Source organism: Fundulus heteroclitus, unplaced genomic scaffold (genome assembly GCF_011125445.2).
Source record: "Fundulus heteroclitus isolate FHET01 unplaced genomic scaffold, MU-UCD_Fhet_4.1 scaffold_66, whole genome shotgun sequence".
Classification (NCBI taxonomy): domain Eukaryota; kingdom Metazoa; phylum Chordata; class Actinopteri; order Cyprinodontiformes; family Fundulidae; genus Fundulus; species Fundulus heteroclitus.
Window position 1 is genome coordinate 1,759,887 of NW_023397099.1, and position 21,306 is coordinate 1,781,192.

General features: G+C 40.4%; 1 protein-coding gene across 1 annotated transcript in view; it reads left to right on the plus strand.

Moving 5' to 3' along the window:
• Window positions 1–21,306, plus strand: part of LOC118561538 (neuron navigator 3-like) — a gene marked incomplete at both ends in the record, with an annotated part of 89,903 nt that overhangs the window by 13,619 nt on the left and 54,978 nt on the right. The window contains 2 exon segments of the mRNA XM_036133682.1: window positions 6,064–6,132; window positions 14,036–14,178. Of these exon segments, the coding sequence (XP_035989575.1) occupies window positions 6,064–6,132; window positions 14,036–14,178 (212 nt within the window).

The window sequence follows — 21,306 nt, forward strand, 5'->3', positions numbered from 1 at the left end:
AATTTATTCAAATAACCAAACTAGTCTTATTGTGCTCCAACCTGTGTTTTCGTGTAATTGCAAAAACCTCTTTTAATAACCATAACAAACCTTGATGATGTTGTTTTTTCCCATCCACTGTATATATCTCGATGCACTGTATATACTTCATGCACCTTTTCCTCCTTTGTGCATCTTCTGTTGCTTATAAGAGGCAATGTCACAAGTAAATCTCTCCATTGTGAGATCAATAAAGTTCTATCTAATCTAATTTAATTAAGAGAGAAAGAGAGAGAGAGAGAGAGAGAGAAAACACTTTGGTAGAGCGATATAGAGTAATAATAATAGAGCGCCGGCCTCAATAAAGCTGTTATTAATCAGATAAATAAAACGTTTTGATTGTTTCATAGTGGTTACATATAGCAGGTAAACACATCCATGACAGCACACCTCAGCTCCCTTCAGCCCCACCACCGGTCGCCAGTTTCCCTGTTCCTGAATACGCGATAAAACTGCATCTGTAAAATTAACTGCACCTGTCTGAGTCACAAAAGTATTACAGCTCTGTGCGTGAGCATAGTCAAGAAATCGCCTCTATGACCTGACAGTTCCCCTAGTTTCAGTCAATTGAGCATATTTGCGAGAATGAATGAAGTAGAGGCCACAAGCTAGGTGCGCATATACAGCACAATGCGTATATTTCATCTTAAAATGAAGCGTAGAAGAAGATTTATAAATAAATACATTTTCGTGTGAATATTGTAACGTTCCATTACGACACCTAAGCACCAGACCGAAGTTTTGCTGCTAACACTTTATTTTAGGACGAACAGAACGGGACACCTTTAACCCCGCCAGTCCCCTGAGCCACCACTCCTCCCCCCGGAAGCCTAACTTAAAGAAACAGTAAGTGTGCAACAGCACTTAGCAATAAAGTCTAATACAGATCATTACAATACATATTCATTTATTTAATAAATTTAATTTTTGATTTTAATTTTCACAAAGGAAATGTTTATTTACATGTCGTATGATGTGGGGATAAAACCATAGACATCATATACGTAGACGCCCCATTGGACGCTGCCGGCCGCTAGGCTGACGTGCCTACAGGGCAGCCATCTTGGGTCAGACCACAGATCAGACAGCTCCTGTCAAAATGAATAGGAGGCAGCTCAGATCTCATTTTAATCATATGTTCACAATGCTCGTGACCTTTCAGACAGATTACACATATTTATTCAGAACCAAAACTATTTAAACTGAAGTCAAACTGGATGAAAAATGTACACGCACTTACATATTTTGCAGTTACATAGTAATCTAATATACACCTAAATTATACACACACAAATCTCTCTCTTTCTTCCAATATATATATATATATATATATATATATATATATATATATATATATATATATATATATATATATATATATATATATATATGTAGTCACCGATCTACAGTCCACAGCACTGATCTACATAGGAGCAAATACAGACAAGTGAGAGCAAAGGTGCTCATAACAGCATTTAAAAATAATATAATACAAACCGCGATCTGGGGGAAAAAAAGAATCAACAAAAAACCTAATAACGCATCTTAGAATCAAACACATTACAAAATCATAGCAAACCCAAAAATACTGTATAATATATTAGATAGACATAAATCATGTCTATCCAGTAATTTAGGACCATTTTGTTTGTTTTTGGTGTTTAATGTACTTTTCTCTGCTTCCATCCCTGCTACCCATTAGCACATATTGTGTTTATGCCGGTAAAACTGCAACTGTAAAGTATGAGGATTATCTGTCATAAAATCTTACTTATGGAAGATAATTCCCCAGGATCTGGTTCCTAGTGTCCTTTTATTTGCGCACCCATAAGCGGAGTAAAAGTCGGGCTTCCTGGGACGGAGCTCTGGAAGTTTGCTTACTTTCAATACAAAATCAAAATTATTTATTAAGTTAGACAATCATTTAATTCAATCAATTTGTCCCATGTAGCCCCTAAAAGGATGACGGTTTGAGTCAGTTGATTTATCTGGAAATCGGTTGAGAATTCACCGGATTCAGAGTGTCTAAAAACATAAAGTACATTTTCCTGAATTGACGTGTATTCTGTCTGACTGCAGCTTGGTCTGACCTAAGATGGCCGCTCTGTAGGCACACCTCTCACCCGACGACGGGGCGTCTACGTATACATGTCTGTGGATAAAACACTGTCAGACCGCCATTACATTTGTGTGCGCACCACACTTTGGGAATCCCTGGTCTTTTGTAATGACATCTATTACCAGATGCAGTTCTTGGCCTACCATGTCATGCAGATAGACATGCCGAATATGGATTTTCTGTGCAAAGACCAAATATAGTTCAGGAAGAATTGCACACGTTAAAAATGCAGTAAAAATAAATAAATAAAGTATGATTTTTGAGGTTCTATGTTTGTATCAAAAACATCTAAAGCAGACCGGGTTGTTTATTAGCCTTTGAGTTGTGCGTTTGTGTCAAATCGAGTGAATTAATGGGTATAATTACATCAGATAACTTTATCTAAACTATAATCAACTTCTCAAATCCTTTCTTTGCAGCTTCATTAAGTCACAATTAATCAGACTAATTCTTGTTTGAGATTAAACCTGCTTGAAGGATTTCACCCTATCAAATGGTCGCTTCAGCAAATTCGCACAGACAGATACGGAGTCATATTTGCCATACTTCCCATGTACAGTTGTAGTATGGGAAGCTTTCTATAGACAGCACCTGCTGGCCCCACTGGTGTCTCCAGGGCAGAGGATGAGATATGTGTGTGTGTATGCATGTGTGTGTCAAAGGGGGTCTCCCCATTGGACAGCATGAAGCCATGGGAGGCTTTCAGAGCTCTAAAAGACAGGGGAGTGACAAGGCCTTGCCGGGCACAGCACACCCTCCATCGTTAATTCATTATGTCTTGGGGTGAACGAGTTGACCCCCTGGTTCGGCGCTCTTCCCGTCTACCCACCAGTGTTTCTCGCGACAGGAAGAGCAGTTTGCCAGATGGGAGGGTGAACAGCCTGGTCAAGACTAAGCCTTCTCATAGGTAGTTACAGCTTGAGCTGCTTGCATGTATGTTGGAGCATCCAGAGCTTGGATTTTTGGCAATCACAGGATAAAATCAGGAAGCTGGATTAATCATTGACATCATGAACTGGTAAATAGTTCAGTTGTTTTTTTTTTTTGTTGTTGTTGTTTTTTTTAACCTGCTGTCATATCATGTATGTTTGCATTGAATTTTATTATACTTGAGTTTGAGAGGTTTGGTGAAATTTGTAAGGCATTGTCCAAAACTCCATTGAGAAAGTTGTTTATTTGCTGAAAATGCCTAATTTCCTTTTTTATGCATGGTGAACCCTTTCTGGGTAATGAGAATATATTTCGGTGTATATTTAAACTATGTGCTTACTGAAATAATTGAAGTCCCCTTTGTAGAAACAAAGTCTTGCATCTCTTCAAGCCTGTGATGCTATTATGTGCAAGTTAAATAGCAAGTTTAGTGTGACGCTAACGGTCGGGGCTGAGGGCTATGACAACATTTATACGTTCATTACCTTTTCTACCAGGAACCAGTGTCTCTTATTCTTTTGCCAAGTGCTCAAGCTATCATTTTAGATCTAGAAGACACTTTGGTTAAGCAGACTCATTGTGAGCAATCTGTTTGGTAATGTTGCCTCAATTAGTGTCGTAATGATATGGTGTCTGTTGTGCCCGCCCAATATGTACACAGTTACCCTGACATTAACAGCAAACACAGTGCAGAGCATAGTTGTCGTCTTTCAAGCAATTCTTCCTACTGCCTGCTGTCCTACATGTGGAAAAACTGGGCTTTCATTAAGTGTAGATCAATACACACAGGTTTGTTGAAACTTTTATAAGATCAATCAAATATGGAGTGCACGTGTACTGCGTTGTTGTGGACCAATAAACAGATATTTGCTTATTTGGGTAATTTCTCCACAGTGAAAAGAGCCCAGTTGTAGTTGTCTGGATTAAATTTTAGGTTAAAGGTGAAGTGAGAGGCTAATGGTAAACTAATGTAAGCCTGAGGCCAGTAACTTTCTCCTCTCAGTATCTTTTGAGCTGTAGGTTCTCTATCTTTATACCATAATTTGAGGAAATTAATTTTTTCCTCTGAAAAGCTTTGGTTAGTGAAGGGTTCAGTGAGCCTTAGGAAAAGACCTTTTAGTTGACCTCAAAGCGTTTCCTGCAAAATGAAAAGTGCCTCGAGTGAGGGGAAGTAGTGCTTTACCAGCACTCTCTATAGAAGGGACAGGGGTTCTGTTGACCTCCATGCCAGATATAATCTGGTGATGGAAGGAGCACTTTTCAGGTTCTCCTCATAAATTCCTTCTTTGAAACAGAGGTCAAAGAACCAAGGGGGAAAGCTATAGCTGCCACTGAGCTCATTTGGTGTAGTTAAACAGCTTAGAAGACATTTACCAGGGTTCCTAAAAGCTTTAGGATTTGTTGTGGTGTCTTGGTTGACATATTCCTGCAACAATTCATATCTGCCAGGAAAATTCGGCAGAAATCATCGACTGGCTTGGAGACTTTCGCTTAAAAAAAAACAATAAGAGGAATTGGTTTAGCAAATACTAAATGTCATTCATTAGTTGTAGCATTAAACAGTCCCTCCAGGAAGTTGTGATCGCAACTATTAACACAAATTCAAACATCATTTGCAATTTTTGTAACTTTTTCACAAATCTGACAAACATGCTCTTACGTTTCCACTTTTTGCGTGTTTTTTCCAGGGTATCCTGGGTAGTTTCATTGATTAAAATGTCTGAGTTTAAAATTGACTTCAGTGATGTGTGAAAAAAGACAGCCTTTCTTTTATTTGATGTCCTCCCTGAGCTACTGCCTGGTCAGTGGCTCAGAGTGAGCGGCGGTAAAGTATGTGGCATGCAGGTGGAGTGGAGATGCATGCAGATAGACGGAGCTTTGGAGCTAATGTTTACAAAGCACAAGTGTAACTTTAAGAATGAACCACAAATACATTTCCAACAAATGGGTGGCAGAGTGCCTCCCTCCACTCACATACAATCCTTCATCCTCCCCCAAAACTCGACCATACACCTCACTCATCTTCTCCTTCCCTAATTAAAAGTATATTTTTATATATAAACAATTCATCAGCCAGAATGACTTTGTTGGGGTGCAATTTTAAGAAGGTACTGTAATTAAAAATTTCTTGTAAGATCATGTTGTGGCAAAAATAAAGCTTAAAAAATGTGCAACTTTGACCACAACTTCTTGTTAAAGACTGCTGCAAAATCTGTGATTTTAGGCTGCAACAATTACAAAAAAAGCATTGACACATCCTGGAGGGACTGATTAACAAGTTTTCTATTGCTTTTATGCATGAAAATGTTTTAGGGTGGCCGAGGCCTCTACACATGTGGGAACTGCTTTGGTGCAGTCAATGAAAGACAATGTGACAGTCATTTTCAACATAATTAATGTCGGCTTGCTGCTTTTTACTCCTTATAGTTTACAGGATGTCATTAATGTTAGTGAAAAACAACTCTGCATGTAGCCAACCTGATTCCTGTCCAACACGAACAGGCTGGCCAGCCTGAAACACGCAGAATTACAGTAATTCCTATTTTTCCCAGTGACTAACTGTGACTGGAGCTGTGGGCATTTCCTTCACCCCAGCCTTCTGTGACGTGTGTTTTGGGGTTTTCTTCAAAGGATGCTAGCGCAAACTATTTGTGAAAGTTTCTTTTGCTGTGTTATAAAAGGACCGAGGGATGTTGTTGGCTTAGTCATACACTTGTGGTTACCAACATGTGTGAGCCATCCTGTGAAAAATCAAATAAATGTTCCCTGGCATGCTAATAGTATCCACAACGTGCTTCATGTTTCCTTTCACCTGGCTCTGCTTCTGTATCTCTCTGCCTCTATCAAAAGGATTGCACCCTTTCACTTTATTACATTTGGACATGGATTAAGAGAACTTCTGAGAGGTGATGCTCTCACTCCTCTTCTGACTGTGTTTAACAGCATGTTTGTCTTCTCCTCTGGTCTCTTCACAGTCTCACAGCGCGATATGCAAGTCCTCCAGGCCACAGTGGAATAGGGTCACCACAGAAGAAAAACACGAGGTAAACTTCTTTTCTCCTACTTATTCTCACTGGTGTGGTTTTTGTCTGGTCGAGAAGCAGTTTTCTGTTTTACAGCATTTTTGTTTCTAGGTTCCACCTGTGCTTTGTATGTTTTCCTGATACCCTATCCTATTCTTACCAGCGGGAGGTCAAAGGTGACCAGCCAGGGTCTGGAAGGCAACACCTGACAGAGATTAAGCATTTTGCAGGAAGATTCTTCAGCAGGGAGTGGCAGCTCTTTCATGGCACCTCGCAGCTACGCTTGTGAGGGAGAGACCTCCCTCTCTAATGCTCAAAATAAACTTCCTGGCCCTCAAGGCCACTTCTGACATTCATCTTCACGCTGCCATTCGCTCGGCCATGAGGATCCGCTTTGTCTTTGAAATGGGGGTCTTTGTGGCCATGTGAACACTGCATACCCGCAACATTGTTACTACTCAGGGACACAGCATGCTTGTCGAAGAAGGTGCTCCACTCCAGATGGTGCCAAAATGTGACGTTTAATTGGTCAACATACAAAGGGGTTTCATCTTAGACCATCAGCTTGAACACACCACCTGTATGGTGAAACATGGTGGGGGCTGCAGCATGTTATGTGGCTGATTAACGTCAGTGGGGGCAGGGGACCTAATCAGAAAATGGATGGTGCTGAATACAGGGCGAACCTGGAGGAAAACCTGTTAGAGGCCTGCAAAAGCCTTGAGACTGGGGTGGGGGTTCCCCTTCAAGCAGGACCCTGAACACACTGCCAGAGCTATAGTGGATTTGTCCCCTGCATGGTACTTGGCATACTACCAAAAGGACATTCTTACAGCACCGTTTTTTTTTCCTGCCGCTCTTATGAAGAGACCAAATTTGTGGAGTACAAAACTGAAAAACTGTTCCGTTAACATGTTTTCTCACCGAGGCTGAGGATCTCCGTAGCTCCTCCAGAAACATTTTGGCTGCGTCTCTGATTAATGGTCTTTGGAAACCAAGAAAACTTGATCCTGAAATTAAAATAGAAACTTTCTAGTTTTTCCAGTATGTGAAGCGCATGAACAGATCTATAAAACGTCCCTGTCTTTTATAGCAACTAATACCTTACATTAACACTCAGCCCTGTGTTAAGCCATGCTTCACTTTAGAATGATTCTTAAAGAATATTAAGACAATTTTGCTATCCCCGGTGCTTGTTTACTTGTGACTTCTTGCAACTTTGATACCATCGTTTTCTGCAATTATTGTCACTTTTCACACTGGGTTTTGTCAGGTTGATTCTTTCTGTAATCCATCCCAGTCAAATCCAGCCTTTGCTTTGCAGCAAATGCTTAAGTTTGTCATCCGAGCAGCAGGGGGAGGTGTTTGACAGTTTGTTGGCCAGCTGCTTGCATCATTCTTTCAATTTGACATGGGCCCTCTCATAGACATAATATAAGAGTAGACGCGTCATTGGGCGGGTTCTGCCTATGCTGCGATGCGTCAGAGCGTCCACCATCTTAAATGTGGCAAATCTGCAGTTACTCAGTCACTTAAACAGCATCAGAGGGACTTTAATCTCTGAATATACTTTATATTCATACTATTTTTGTTTTTGTAATATTACAAGTTTATTTTTGTATCCCTTTAGCTTCATTCTCCTGAATTTATTCTCCTAAAGAATAAAAATATTTAAAATAATCTAACCTGGCTCTATTACTCCAGGAGTGAAATAATTGTGCAAACTGTGACTATTCTGAAAATGTTCCCCCTTAATTCTCATAATATGACGTTTTTCTCATAACATTACCACTTTTGTGTTTTTTTTTTGTTGTTTTTTTTTTTACTTTATTGACCTAGGACTTTTTTTTCTCATATCATTAATTTTACCTCTTTTATACTGTTCCTAAAAGTTCACATGTGACACGGTTTTATGAAATAATGAAGACCACAATGTTTAGATTTAACAAATTGATCCTTATATTCATAACACATACACACACAAATATATATAGCTTGTGTTACCACTCTGCAGCTTTAGTGTGTCCAGTTTTGTAACATGGTGCAGCCTTAGTTTATAGAGGCCAGATACAAGTAGTGAAATCAGCCAGAATACATTTCAATGCAGCACAGGAATGAGGCATCTTCTCTGATTCACGTTCACAATAACAGAACTCAACTTTTTTTCTGCCACATACAATATGGCGGTGACGTTGACGTGCGAACCTGCGCCCTGTGACGCGTCTACGTATATGATGTCTGTGGGCCCTCTGACCACTGGTGTGGCTACCAGATGTTCCACACCCTGATCTTGAGTTTTTCTAAAAAACAAAAAAGGGGGGAGGCATCTAACTTGTGACTGACAGGCTCCAGTGTTTTGCCTCACATCCATCAACAAAATCACAGTGTGGAAATGATATTACCTTTCCCCTCCCAGGTCTTATTTTGCTGAGGCATCATCAACCCTGTAGTTTGGAAGATGAAAGCATCTTCTGATGAAAGGGATTTTTGATTTCCATCTAAATTGCCTCGCTTCGTCCTTCCTGTTTCCCCGTTTTTATGTATTTTTCCTCATCTGGGCATGCAGCATTATCCTCCTTCGATTCTCCACTGCTATGCATGACTGTCCACTATTTTCTCATTTCTTCTTTTGCTCCTTGTTGTCTGCTTTCTTTAAATGTTATGATTGTTTTCTTAGAAAAAAGAATGAGGCCAGCAGATCATAAATTAGATTCATAATTCTGTGTTGGTAGTTTTTTTGTTTTGTTATTTTTTTATTTTAATGTTGTTGTATGTAGCTATCTGCAGTTCAAAGTCTCCCCACACTAGTGAACTCTCACTGACTGTGACTCTGCAGCTGTCCCAAACTCGTCCACCTCAACTCTGGGCTAGCAAGCTCTTCCCCAGCTGCAGCCCGCTGCATTTAGTTAGGCATAGCACAAACCAGATCGGCCTTACTGGGCATTTTAGACGAACTATAAGATGAATTAATTGAAGGTGGTAATTCATAGAAATGTTGAATAGGGGGTTGACCCGTCTCCTGCTTGTTGGAGGAAGTGCTTTTGCATCCAAGTGAGATGTCATTTTGCATGTTTGTGTTTGCATAGCTTAGCAAGTAGGTTATAATTGTGAGGATTCCTTTCACTCTTCTGTTCATCCCTCAGGAGATGTAAAAGTAACATTTAGTTTTGTTTTACTTTACTTTTTTTCTGAAGAAATATGCAAAAGAAATCTGTCCAAAGTCTGGATGTTTTTCAGGATTGCTCTGTATGTAGGTCCATCAATCTTATCAACTCTAGCTGGTATTCCTTTCCCTGCCGAAGGGAAGTATGACGCTAACACCACTGATGCCTAACTGTTTGTGATCCCGTGTTTAGGGTGATGTGCAGTAACATTTTACACCTCATTTAGCAATTTGGCCAAAAGGCTGACATTTGTGTCTCATATAACCAGAGCAACTCCCTCAACATGTTTCCCGTTTCCCCAACATGGTTTGTGGAAGCAACAAATGTTACCTCTGCTTTGTTCTTGCTACTCTTCCACAAATGGAAGGTCTGCAGAATGCACAACTAACAGTTGTTTGGTCAACAGATTCTCCTATCTGAGCTGCAGAGATCCACAGTTTAGGTGGACTGCCGTATCTTGTTAGGTTTGCCACTGGAAAATGTAAAAAGGAAAGAAAAATTGTCAGTTTTGTTACTGTGGATTTGTTTTCGTGTTTCAGATCAGTACTGTCAGAAAGGCCCAATCTGTAAGTCTGAATTTGCCAACATTTAGAGTTATTCCTCTGAATGAAATTCAACCAAGCATGAATGGTATTCTGACCAACTCTTGCTGGTATATCACTTGAGAAGCAATGAAGACATTTATCTTCTAATATTGTGGTGATTGGTTAACTCCGTCCTAATGTGAAAAAATCAGAGCGCATAATATCTGTTTTCTGTTTAGGACTCTGCAGCTTACGCCGCCTACATTTCGTCCCCAGCTGCGATACAGACGCGGGTGACATTTCCAGCATAATGAATTGGTTATCTAGCAGAGCCATCAGCACGTCTCTCTGACAGAAAGTTACCAGGAATGGGAAATGCCGTTTTCAGTTTTCCAGAGAATGTTGAGCAAATACAGGCTGTGAATAAAAATTAGACGTGCCCATCTTCCCTCAGCTGCATAATTACCTTAGGCCCTTCATGCAGGATCCAACCTGCAGTAGGATAACCTTTGGTGATAAATGGAAAATCTGGCAACTCCTCAGATAAAGTACATATGCTGCAAGTACATATGTATCAAGTTGTTGTATAACCCCAGCAGTTTTTTAATTTGATTATTTGTGTAATTCTCCTTTGGGAGGTATAACCTTCTCCAGCTGCAGCGGAGCTAATCAACATGTGACACTGGCAGTGGTAACTGTGTCAAAAGTTGAAAAAAATAATGGGAGCTTAAGAGCTGAGGGTTAGGTACAGGTCAGGTGGGAAGATCTGTCCAAAGGACAATAATTGTTCCTGTATTGTTTAAATCTTTAGAAAAAAAGTAATTTGGAGTCCCATTTCTTTTTACTTAGAAGACCCAGCAGCCACGTGGAAGATTATTTACATTTTTCAGAAGTTAAGTCTTTTTTTGTGCAAATGTTAAACTCTATTTGCACTAAAGAGAAAAAACACTACAGTTTAGCCTGAACTCAGCATCCCCAGAGTGAAACACAATGATGGCAGCATCATGGTATGGGGATGACTCAGGAGGACTGAATACAAATGTACTACACACTTGAACCCCAAAATTCTTCACATGCTTAGAGATGACACAAAGGAGAAAGTCAAACAAATGACCAATCTCCACCAGGAGGACAGAGTAGTTGCTGTTCTACACTGTTTCTAACATAAAGCCAAAATAAATGTTGCTGTTATGTTGAATTAACTTACTTGTCCAGCAGAAAGCTGCAACCTCCGCATCCATTTTAAATCCCCGCTCCCGCATGAATTATCTCGACCTGGTAATTATAGCTGCACCGATATAGACTTACTTCTTGTGCTTTTCTTGCTTATGTTCTCTTCCCTCTCACTGGGCAAAGAGTATGGTTGGTCCTCCATTTCAACAGAAAACGGCACAAAGAATGATCCACGGTCATCTTTTGCTTGGTAAATTACTAATTATAAGCAATGTGAACGCTTTCATTTTTGATGTGAGGTTATTAGACTTTGCCAGAATATTAATTTATAAAAGCATTGCTTAAAGGAGAAGTCCGGTCAAAATCCGAATTCAAACTGCTGAAAGTACTTTAAATATAAAATTATTACATACTGTTCAATTAATGATAAGCTTTTTTAAATAAGAGTAATTTTCATTTGAATATGCTTTTATGGAGGAATATTTTTTATGGAGCCATGTTTATTTTATTTTTTTTTGGCATCCATCTTGGTGCCACCTCCCAGTTTGTGACGTCAGGTTGCGGGATCGGCTGTCAAGCAGGTCCCAATGCCCTTTCTGTCCCCTTGTAAATAAATACCCGTTTTCATGCCGAAATATTTTTTTAACCCCTTAAACAAAGATAGACGTGGTATTAAGCGTTTAAATTTTAAAGTAATACTAATTTTACATTTTAGAGACATAAAAAGACAACAAATAAGCATTAAAGTACGGTTTATGGGTTGGGTTCTGAAATGTTATCAGGGAATAAAAACTCATCTTTAGAACCAATCTCTGCTGAAAATGGTGATCTGTAACGCCTAATCTACTTTCAGCAGTTATCATCAGTTATTGCAACCGAAAACTGCAGAAAATACGGGCAGATCGGCTCATTCTGAGTTTACTCTGCTCCTGTCAGGATGAGCTCCAGTGCATTATGAAGCGGAGGGATATTTCAGCGTCACTTAGTCTAGAGCCCAAATAAGCGACTTCACTTTCAGAAACAAGCCCAAAAAAACTGCAACCCGCAACTCATGAAATTTACAAGCGTCTTTAGAAAAAAGACCAAAGTCGCATAAAATAAGTGGATTTGCCACAGTGAGCATTCTTTCCAAGTGTGTCATATCACTCCGCCCCTCTGGTCGGGTAAACAAATGTCCCGGCAAATTCTACATTATAAAAAAGAAAAACCTACCGAAAATTCTCGCTGTCATGTCATCTTGAAGACATTCTTCTTCGAAATGTTGGCTACAGATGACGTGTTTTCTCTCTGGCCAGAAGTTCAATGACAAATCCTCCCTCTTTAAGTAGGTTATCCAACAAAAGAGCCCGGGGTGGATCATGAATTGGAAAGGTGAAAAAAGTAATGTTTTTTTCACTTTTACCCGATGTATTGGAACATCCAACTGCCATGCACGTGGGCATTGTTGCTTTAACAATAGCTCTCGTGAATTTCAATGGTGAAGTCATCTCGAAATCTGAAATAATTGTTGTTGATCGCAGCTGTGTACAACAGTTCCTATTGAATTAGCTTGTAAAGCGCAGTGCCTTACTGCAACATTACGTCACAGGATGTGATGTCGGGCGGCCATTATTGCCAATGCACAGTGATCAAGACGACAATTTATGCCTTTATTTTCTTATTGATTAACGCTAAATTCATTGAATCACCACAGACGTATTAGTTTTAGGTATAGCTAATGATCCGCTGATTTTTCCTTGTTGACCGGACTTCTCCTTTAATTATAAGCAATGAGAATGCTTACATTTTTGATGTGAGGTTATTAGACTGTACCAGAATATTAATTTATAAAAGCAATACTTGATTTTTGCAAATTAAAAGCCAAATTAGTTACACACTGTCCCTTTAAGAGATTTTTCTAGGTTTCCACGCCTGTTTTTAAAATATATGTTTGATGGCTACAAGGCCTTCTTGCCATCACCCTAACCTCTTGCTCCCTGCTTAGATTCTCTATTAGATTCATTTCTGAACACCAGCCGGGCCACTCCAAAACATCTCTTCCAGTCTCAAAAAGCATCTTGGTGAGGGATATGAGCACATTTTGAAAGTCCTTTATAATTTGTCTTTTATTTCAAAATCATGTATTTCTTTGTGTTGGACTATCATAACAAAAATCAAGAGTTGTGTTCATACCTTAACACCTAGATGTGGCAGAAATTACAAGGAGACAGAATAGTTTTGCTAGTCGCTGTAGCTAACTGTTCACCTTTTTTTTTGTCTACATGAATAGGCTGCCTGAGTCAGCTCTCCATCAAGCTCTCTGTAGCATCTATCACATCCTGTTGCCTAAACTCGCCGTTCCCCTTTTTTTTCTCCCGACCCACAAAGGAGCACACACTTCCTCTGCTACCTCAGCTCTGTGATTTCTCTTTGTCATGCAGCTGACACATATTGAGCTCAGGATCAGAATTCAAGCCGCTGTAGCAGGATCCTTTCTGCTCAGAGTAAGACAGCAAGAGAGTTTCCCTCGGGTTCGCAAAATATCTTCTGGGGTTCTTGAGATGATTTGATGCTGATATGTTAAAAAGATTTAGCATTTACTTATTTGTGAAACCGATATCAAAACAAGTGTACAAGATGCTTCACATTTCTTAATTTAACTCAGGAGGAAGGCTGCACTATTTTTGAAAGAGTTCTTACAAGAATATTACTTTATTCCCCTAACCTTATGACTTTATTCTAATTAATTTCTGGGGAAAAAAAAGAAGAAAGAAAGAAAGAGAAAAATCCCACTTGCCAAACAAAATGAAGTGGCCACACAGTTTTTTTCGGGGTCCCAGGTTGAAATGTTTGGGAACCCCTGCTTTAGATTGTAGTAGACCCTCTTTTCCATTTTGTGCATTATCCATTTTCTCCATAACTGGATGGACCTCATCCATCTAAGTTTAAAACACGTTAAACTTAGATGGATAAGAATTCATACTTTATGAATTCTTATTACCCCGTAACACCTCTAACTGCCTTTGTACATGGTTTCTGCTTTGTTTGAAGGTTACAATGTTTTTCTCTGCTGTGGTTCTCCAGGTTACCAGGGCCGTCCAGAGGACCTGCTGCAGGCAGCGGGGTGTCCAGAGGCTCGGGCTCCTCTAACCTCAATCGTCGTAGCCAGAGCTTCAACAGCATCGACAAGAGCAAGCCTCTTCAGTATGCAAGCGGCAATGATAGAGGTGAGAAGTATGGCCGTTAAGGACCGCAGCCCTCCAACATACAAAAAACTGAAACAAAAAGATCTGGATTTCATTCTGATTTTAAAGGCTTTTTTGGAGTTGCATATTGCACAAGCATGTAAATCAATAATAAATAGAAGTTCTGCAGGATCCAGGTATGGTAAATGACAAAATTATTGGCAGTGCAGTATTACTAAGTACGGCTTTGGATTGGTTGCCAGAAGAAAGCTGCTTCTCTCTAAAAATAAAGATTTGGCAGCAGGACTTTTTATGTAATTTATCACTAAAGGGCTCTTAGCAACTGTCCCGCAAGGTGATGGAGGGGTGATGATTTGTGCTTACTTTGCAGTCACATGATCTTGGGACATGGCATCATGAATCATTCTGAACTTTAGAGTTAAGCATGAAACCCTCTGTTTGGCAGATACAGTGGTCAAAATCAAGGTGCATGGCTCAGCGCTGTGCTCGGTGAAACCCAAACCTAGGTTATCAGCACAAACACCTTGCACCAGCCTTCCAGCAAGGGCCGTTTCGCTGCCGCCGGACCTGGCCAATTTGTAGGGGTACAGATCACGAACCTCACTGTAGGCCACGGCCTTCTTCAGTCAAATGTGACGACATCTGTTGCTGAAGCTTGACTTAAACTTGACTTAAACAGAGTCCCAAACAAGGCGTGTCCACAGCAGACTACAGAAAGAGAAAAGAATAAAGGTGTTGCACTGGCCCTATCAGACTAGAGCTCCACCTCATCGAAATGTTTCTTTAGAACCTTGCATCCATGCATCCATCTACCCTCCCCTTCTTTTTTCTACATTGGAGTTATGTGCACTGATCTCCTTCTTTTGCATTTAAGATATACTTAATTTCCATTCTCCATAACCGCCACATGATGGCACCCCTTGCACAACCCAGCTTCTCCCACAGCAGCTGCTGCTCTCTGCTCTCAGTTCCTCCGGTGCAACAGTTCTACCAGGTCTGCTGAATCATCCCCAGCTCGGTTCCAGCTGAGTTCTGCTGATGGCTTTAGGAAGAGATGGGGGTGCCTCAAGGATAGCAGGAGTGACACATTTCAGCTGCTGCCCTGTCAAAATAATGAGGCCTTTAAATCGGATAGTTTCTACAGCCTTTGAGAGCCCGTATAAGGATTTAGTGCTTCAGAGTTTGTCCATCCCCCATTTGACGATGCTCCTTTCTGAATGGCCGAACGGCTCTCAGAACATCCTACCAAAACGAACACTCAGTTTGTAGAGAAAGGACTCAATGACTAAAGCTTCTCTCCAGGGAGATGAAACTGGAGTTTGGGTGAAAAAGAGAAGTACCAATAAAGGGGAGGAAAGGAAATCGATTGCTAGAAAATGTCAGCAACACAGCCTCGACCTTCTGGGCAAAACAGTACACAGAGAAGCAACTCCAGGAAGCCTCTGCCATGAGCCGCTTCACACACGTTTCTCAGAGGATTTTGGGTTCTTTCAAGTTCTGTTTTTTTACATATACCCCCCAATCAAAGCAGACATGCATTTTTGCTTTGTTTTTGTTTTTTTGGACATGGAAAACGTTTACATTTCTGTCTGGTGAAGTTTTACTTTTTTTCTCTCAGTTCAGTCATGTATTTTGGATTATTATCTTCTACCCAGCAATAAGCCAGTCCTGGTATAGACAACAACAGTTTTTCACTCTAACATTCACTGGCCCACAGCATCACAGATCCCAATACCCAACTTTTGTTTTCTGCTGGAAGGTTCAGTTTTATACCCCGTTTACACTACCCTTTATTAACCGAGCCGAGACCAGTCCGAGCTCGGTAACCGAGATAACTCTCGAGTGTAAACGGTAAGCAGACTGAACTGAACTGAGCTAGACATAACCGGATCGCGCTAAATGCAGACCAGTTCCAGGTGTGGTCTCGGTCTGTTTTTTTTTTGTCCCGGTTATCTGATAATGAAGAGCGCATGAGCAGACCGCGTCATGCCCTTACAGTCAGCTGACTGTCCGTGGTTTTTCCGGCGTGTCTGGCTGTACGTCCCGATTCACACTCCATTCAGACAAATTTCAGACATTCATAAAATTACTAGCTTCCTTACCATGCCACATGATTTCCAGAGATGATTCTGCTTAGCAGTGTGATGAACCTCAGCGTCTGTCGTTGTTTCCTGCGTCTGTAAATCCTTATTAGACGTTCGTTTGTCTGATCCATGTCCCAAAAGCCGACTCTGTCCAACCATAACTTCTTGAATGTTACGGGCGCCGCCGTTTTGATTTGCTTTGTCCCGCCTTCAATCCCAGAGAGCAGCAGTACCACAGATAGTCACTAGGAGGCGAGGAGCAACCAAGGAACCGGGATAGCGTGATGTGTAAACGGTCGTCAAAACGAGGCTCGGCTTGGTTAACTGATCCAAGCTCGGACTGGTCTCGACTCGGATCGGTATAACAAGGGTAGTGTAAATGGGGCTTTAGTTTCATCAGACCACATGGGTCCAGTTAAAGTCATAACATTTAGCTAACTCCACATGTTTCTACTTGGGATATTACTGCCGAGACCAGTCCGAGTTTGGTAACTGAGATAACCTTCGAGTGTAAATGTATCGCAAACTGAACTGGACCGTGCCAGACAACCGGTCCGCGCTAAATCTAGACCAGTTCGATGAGCGCGCTCTGCCCCGTGTTTCCCTGGCTCGGTTCTCAGATAACAAAGAGCGCATGAGCAGACCGCGTCATCTCCTTACGGTCAGCTGACTAGTTTTGCGGTTTCAGACATTCATAAAAATACTAGCTTCCTTACCGTGCCAAACAGTTTCCAGTGATGATTCTGCTTAGCAGTGTGATGAACCTCAACGTCTGTCGTTGTTTCCTGCATCTGTAAGCCCTGGTTAGACGTTCGTTTGTCTTATCCACGTCCCAAAAGCCGACTCCTTCAAGTAAATTTACCAAAGGTTGCCTTCTTCGCCTGACTCTCCGCAAAAAGCAATTATCACCAAGCTTAACCTGCCTGAATGCTCAGTGGCACAGTGGTTAGCGCTGGTGCCTTGCAGCAAAAAGGTTCTGGGTTCAAATCCAACCATGGGTCTTTCTGCATGGAGTTTGCATGTTCTCCCTGTGCATGTGTGGGTTCTCTCCGGGTACTCCGGCTTCCTCCCACAGTCCAAAAACATGACTGTTAGGTTAATTGGCTTCTCTAAATTGTCCTTAGGTGTGAGTGTGTTTGTGTGTGAATGCTTGTTTGTCCTGTTTGTCTCTCTGTGTTGCCCTGTGACTGACTGGCAACCTGTTCAGGATGTACCCCGCCTCTCGCCCAGTGAACGCTGGAGATAGGCACCAGCAACTCATGGGATTTGCTTGCTCCCATGAGGGATTAAGCGGGTTAGAAAATGGATGGATGGAAGTCCCTCAGTCCACTATTGTTACAGAGGCATGGCATCCCCAAAATTTGTTGCAGTTCTCAAGCAGCAAGCTTTGGAGGTTTTTTAACCACCTTTTCTATTCCAAACATTGATAAGGGTCCTCTACCAGTCTCAGTGGTCTTTCTGTAAAGTCATATGTATACCCATGGGGACAAAGAAGCTTTAGATTTGTAAGTAGAGGTACCTAGAACCTCTGATCAACTTTAAAAGTAAAAGTAGAAATTCAGGTAATGATTCAATTACATTTATTTGAAAGGGGCTGTTAGTGGAACCGATAAATTAGGCCAGCACGGATTTTGTGAAAATATATCATCTTTACTATTATTGTCATTATTATTTTATTACATTTTCCTTTGTGTTAATATTGATAGAATAGTGATACAATTTTAATTTAGTCATTATTATTAGTATAATTATTGACATTTTCTATAATCCATGCTTAATAAATAAAAGGTTGGACATTTCTTAAATTTTCTGTATAAAAATGGAATTGCAATAAATTATAATAGTGCTGTATGTTCAAATGGCGTTAGCATGGGGTGGTAAGAAGGACAAACTGCTCCATCCTTATAACAAAAACACTGCTCGCCATCTGCCTAATGTCTATATATATATATATATAGTGTGAATATCTACATTACCTCACTGCAAGTGGCAGTTCAGCAGTAGACGATATTTAACCGCATGTATGTATGGTCTTAAAGCTGAACCTCTCTGATGACTTTCTGGAGGTATTACAAGAAAGTCTACCACCGAACAGAAGAAGTGGCATTTCATTCTGTCAGCTGAGACAAAAAGAAAGAAGACAGGGACCTGTTGCTATGACAACTCTAAATCACAGCGCAGTGAAAGTGTGCCGGCCCTATGAAGTAGCCTCCAGGGTGGGGACGAAAGAGCTCTAAATGTGGGGTTAATTGAGTGGACCCACACACTTCATCACTCTAATGCTTCTAATCCCCTTCACTAACATTTGGAAATTACCTGAAGGGAATAATAATAATAAAGTTGCTCTACACATGCACTTGGAAACACAATTTGTGTATTTATATCACATGTAGATACTAATATTGATAAATATAGTGCTTAATTTCAGTTTTACTCGTATAGCACAAAATCCCAACAAATATCATGTCCAGGCAGGTTATATGACCAATGGGTTAGATTCATATCCATTTAAATAGTCCAAAGCTGCCCAAATTCAATACATTTTAATGTAATTACTGCTCTGCAAGTATATGGTGACATTCAGGTCCAGTCTAATGTGCTTTTTCATTTTTTACTGACCAATTAAAGCAGCACTGTGTAAATTTTGACCCAAATCGTATCTTAATTTCCGTTATTTTAAATGATTTTTCTGGTCAATATACTTGGTGCATATCAATGCTCAGTGTGGGCTGCCCTTTTAAAAAAGCTATGTGACTTGAGAGGGTCTGATCCATCACTGATTGGAACCTGGAGGTCATGTGACCTAAAGCTCCACGTAAACGGGAGAGCTAACGTTACATGCCTCTACTTTTCTCATCCTCGAGTCAAAGTTTGTCATCGACGAGGGAAGCAAAAAGAGGAAAGCTATTTCAGAGGAGTCCAAAAAGAGAAAGGGAGACAGGGATCATGCCAGAGTAAAAACAAGAGTGGAGCTTGCAAAAGAATTTGCTCGTTGGTTTTTGATGAAAAGAACAATCAAGGTTCAAGACACATTCTCTTTTTACAACGTTGTTAAACTGGTAAGTTATCTTTTTGCCAGTTGTACACAAAATATGTTCGAGTATATATAAGAAAATCCAATCAAAACCTAACCACAAATGGGAGATAAAATGTATACACAAATAACTTGAACAGTTATATTAAAGGTTGAATATTAAAGGTTATTGGTAGGCAACAAAACATATATGACACTTACCTGATCTTGGTTCTCTGAAGTACCATTTAATCTAGAGTGGTGAATGTGGCCTTGTCTTTACTAGTAACTCCATGACTTCTCAATCTGCATGTCCAAAGGGGTCTGCTATCAGATTCCAAAATACGGAGGAAGACTGTTTACTGTTTAATTTTATGACAGGGCAGTATTGCCAGTGGCCTTCAGGGTCGCTAAACCTAGATCTAGCGCCCCTAGTGGCTAAAGGTTTAACGTCTGTTAATCATATATTGCCAATTGGTGAAAAGTTATCAATCCAAGAAGCCCCGCTAGTCATTGACTCTGCAGCAAAGATAGAAAAAAAAAGAAATGAATAAAAAAAATAAAAATGAATAAGGAAAATAATTTATTTTTATTTATTTTTACAAAACTAAGAAATAAAGACTTTGGAGGTATCTTTCTGTCCAAACAAGCATGTGTCGGGTGGTTATAGTGTCTTATTTCCCAATCTCAATACTAGTGTCAGTGAGAGATCATCCTTGCCTGATCAGAAGGTTGGGGGTTTGATTCCAGCTTCACTGGGCAAGGCAACTTAACCTCAAGTTACCTACTGATCTGCTTATCAGTTTGTGAGTGTGATTGAGTGAATAAGCCATGTAATGTAAGCCTATGGTGTAAAGTTTTTAGTGGTCAGTGAATCATGAAGTGCTTTATAATCTATTGGGAGGAGGAAAAACCCAAGGTTCCTCTGCTTGTGTTTTAGAACCTACTAAAGAGACATTATTTTTTATTCAGTCCCAATAAAACCCCAGAATTGAAACAGGGTGTACTTTTTTTCCAAGCTGTCAAGTGTGTGCACTAAAGCCGCTAAAATGTTCACCTGCCCAAGACACCGACAGTGTTTAAGCCTCAGTTACTTTAATCCCCAGCTGTCTGAGTACTGTGTGGCACGGAGGCTTTTTTAGTTCTGCTTTAAGGTTTCAGAAAACATTTTGTGTCTCAGTCCAAATCAAAGACTCCCCCTTCCCCCTACCTTCCGTCTGCCTGAAGTGGTATTAAAGAGCAGACTGGAGGTGACTCAGAGCCAGCTGAGCCCTGCTCACTGTGCTGACTGACAGTCATACAGACACTGAGTCCATTAGTGCATAACTTCATGTTGTCACCCTGTCCCCCCCCCCCCCCCCCCCACCATATGTATCCTTCCCACGATGTAAGTCAGTACTTTTAGTCAACCTTATCTCCTGGGCTCTGGATTCTGATCATTTGACTGCGTCTGGAAAGGTGACTTCTCTTAGGCCAACACACTAACGCTAAGTGCATGTGTTGTTTGAATGTGGTGCACATGCAGTTGATCTTGATCGCTGTGTTATGACAGCTTAGAAAGTTGTCAACAGTTCTTTACTGGAGGTTTGCTGCTTTTCTGCGTGTGCGATTGTGAGGTATGGGAAATTTCCGAGTTTCGGCTACATTGTAAAATTTCTAATGAAAATGTCTCTGAAACCTGGAGCATGTGACGTGCTGTCGCTTCGGAAATCCTGTTAAACAGAATATGAAACTTTCACTTCGCCTTAACAAATTATGCGGAGTATTATCAGATTAAAAGGATTTTTTTTCTTTTTTTTCTTTTTCTTTTCTTTTCTTTTAAAAGGATTTTTAACAAATGTGCAAGAGAAGTTTTTCTTCTTTCAGAAATTACACAGTCCCTTGAAAATGTATCAATGCCCTGGACTTTTTTTACATTAAGTTGTGTTACAACTATAAACTTTGAGCAACACAAAGTTGCACATGATTATAAAGTGGCAATTCAGTTACGTGGAACTTTTTTTCCATATAAAATCTGCAAAGTTTGGCTGAGCATGCATTCAGCCTCCTTTC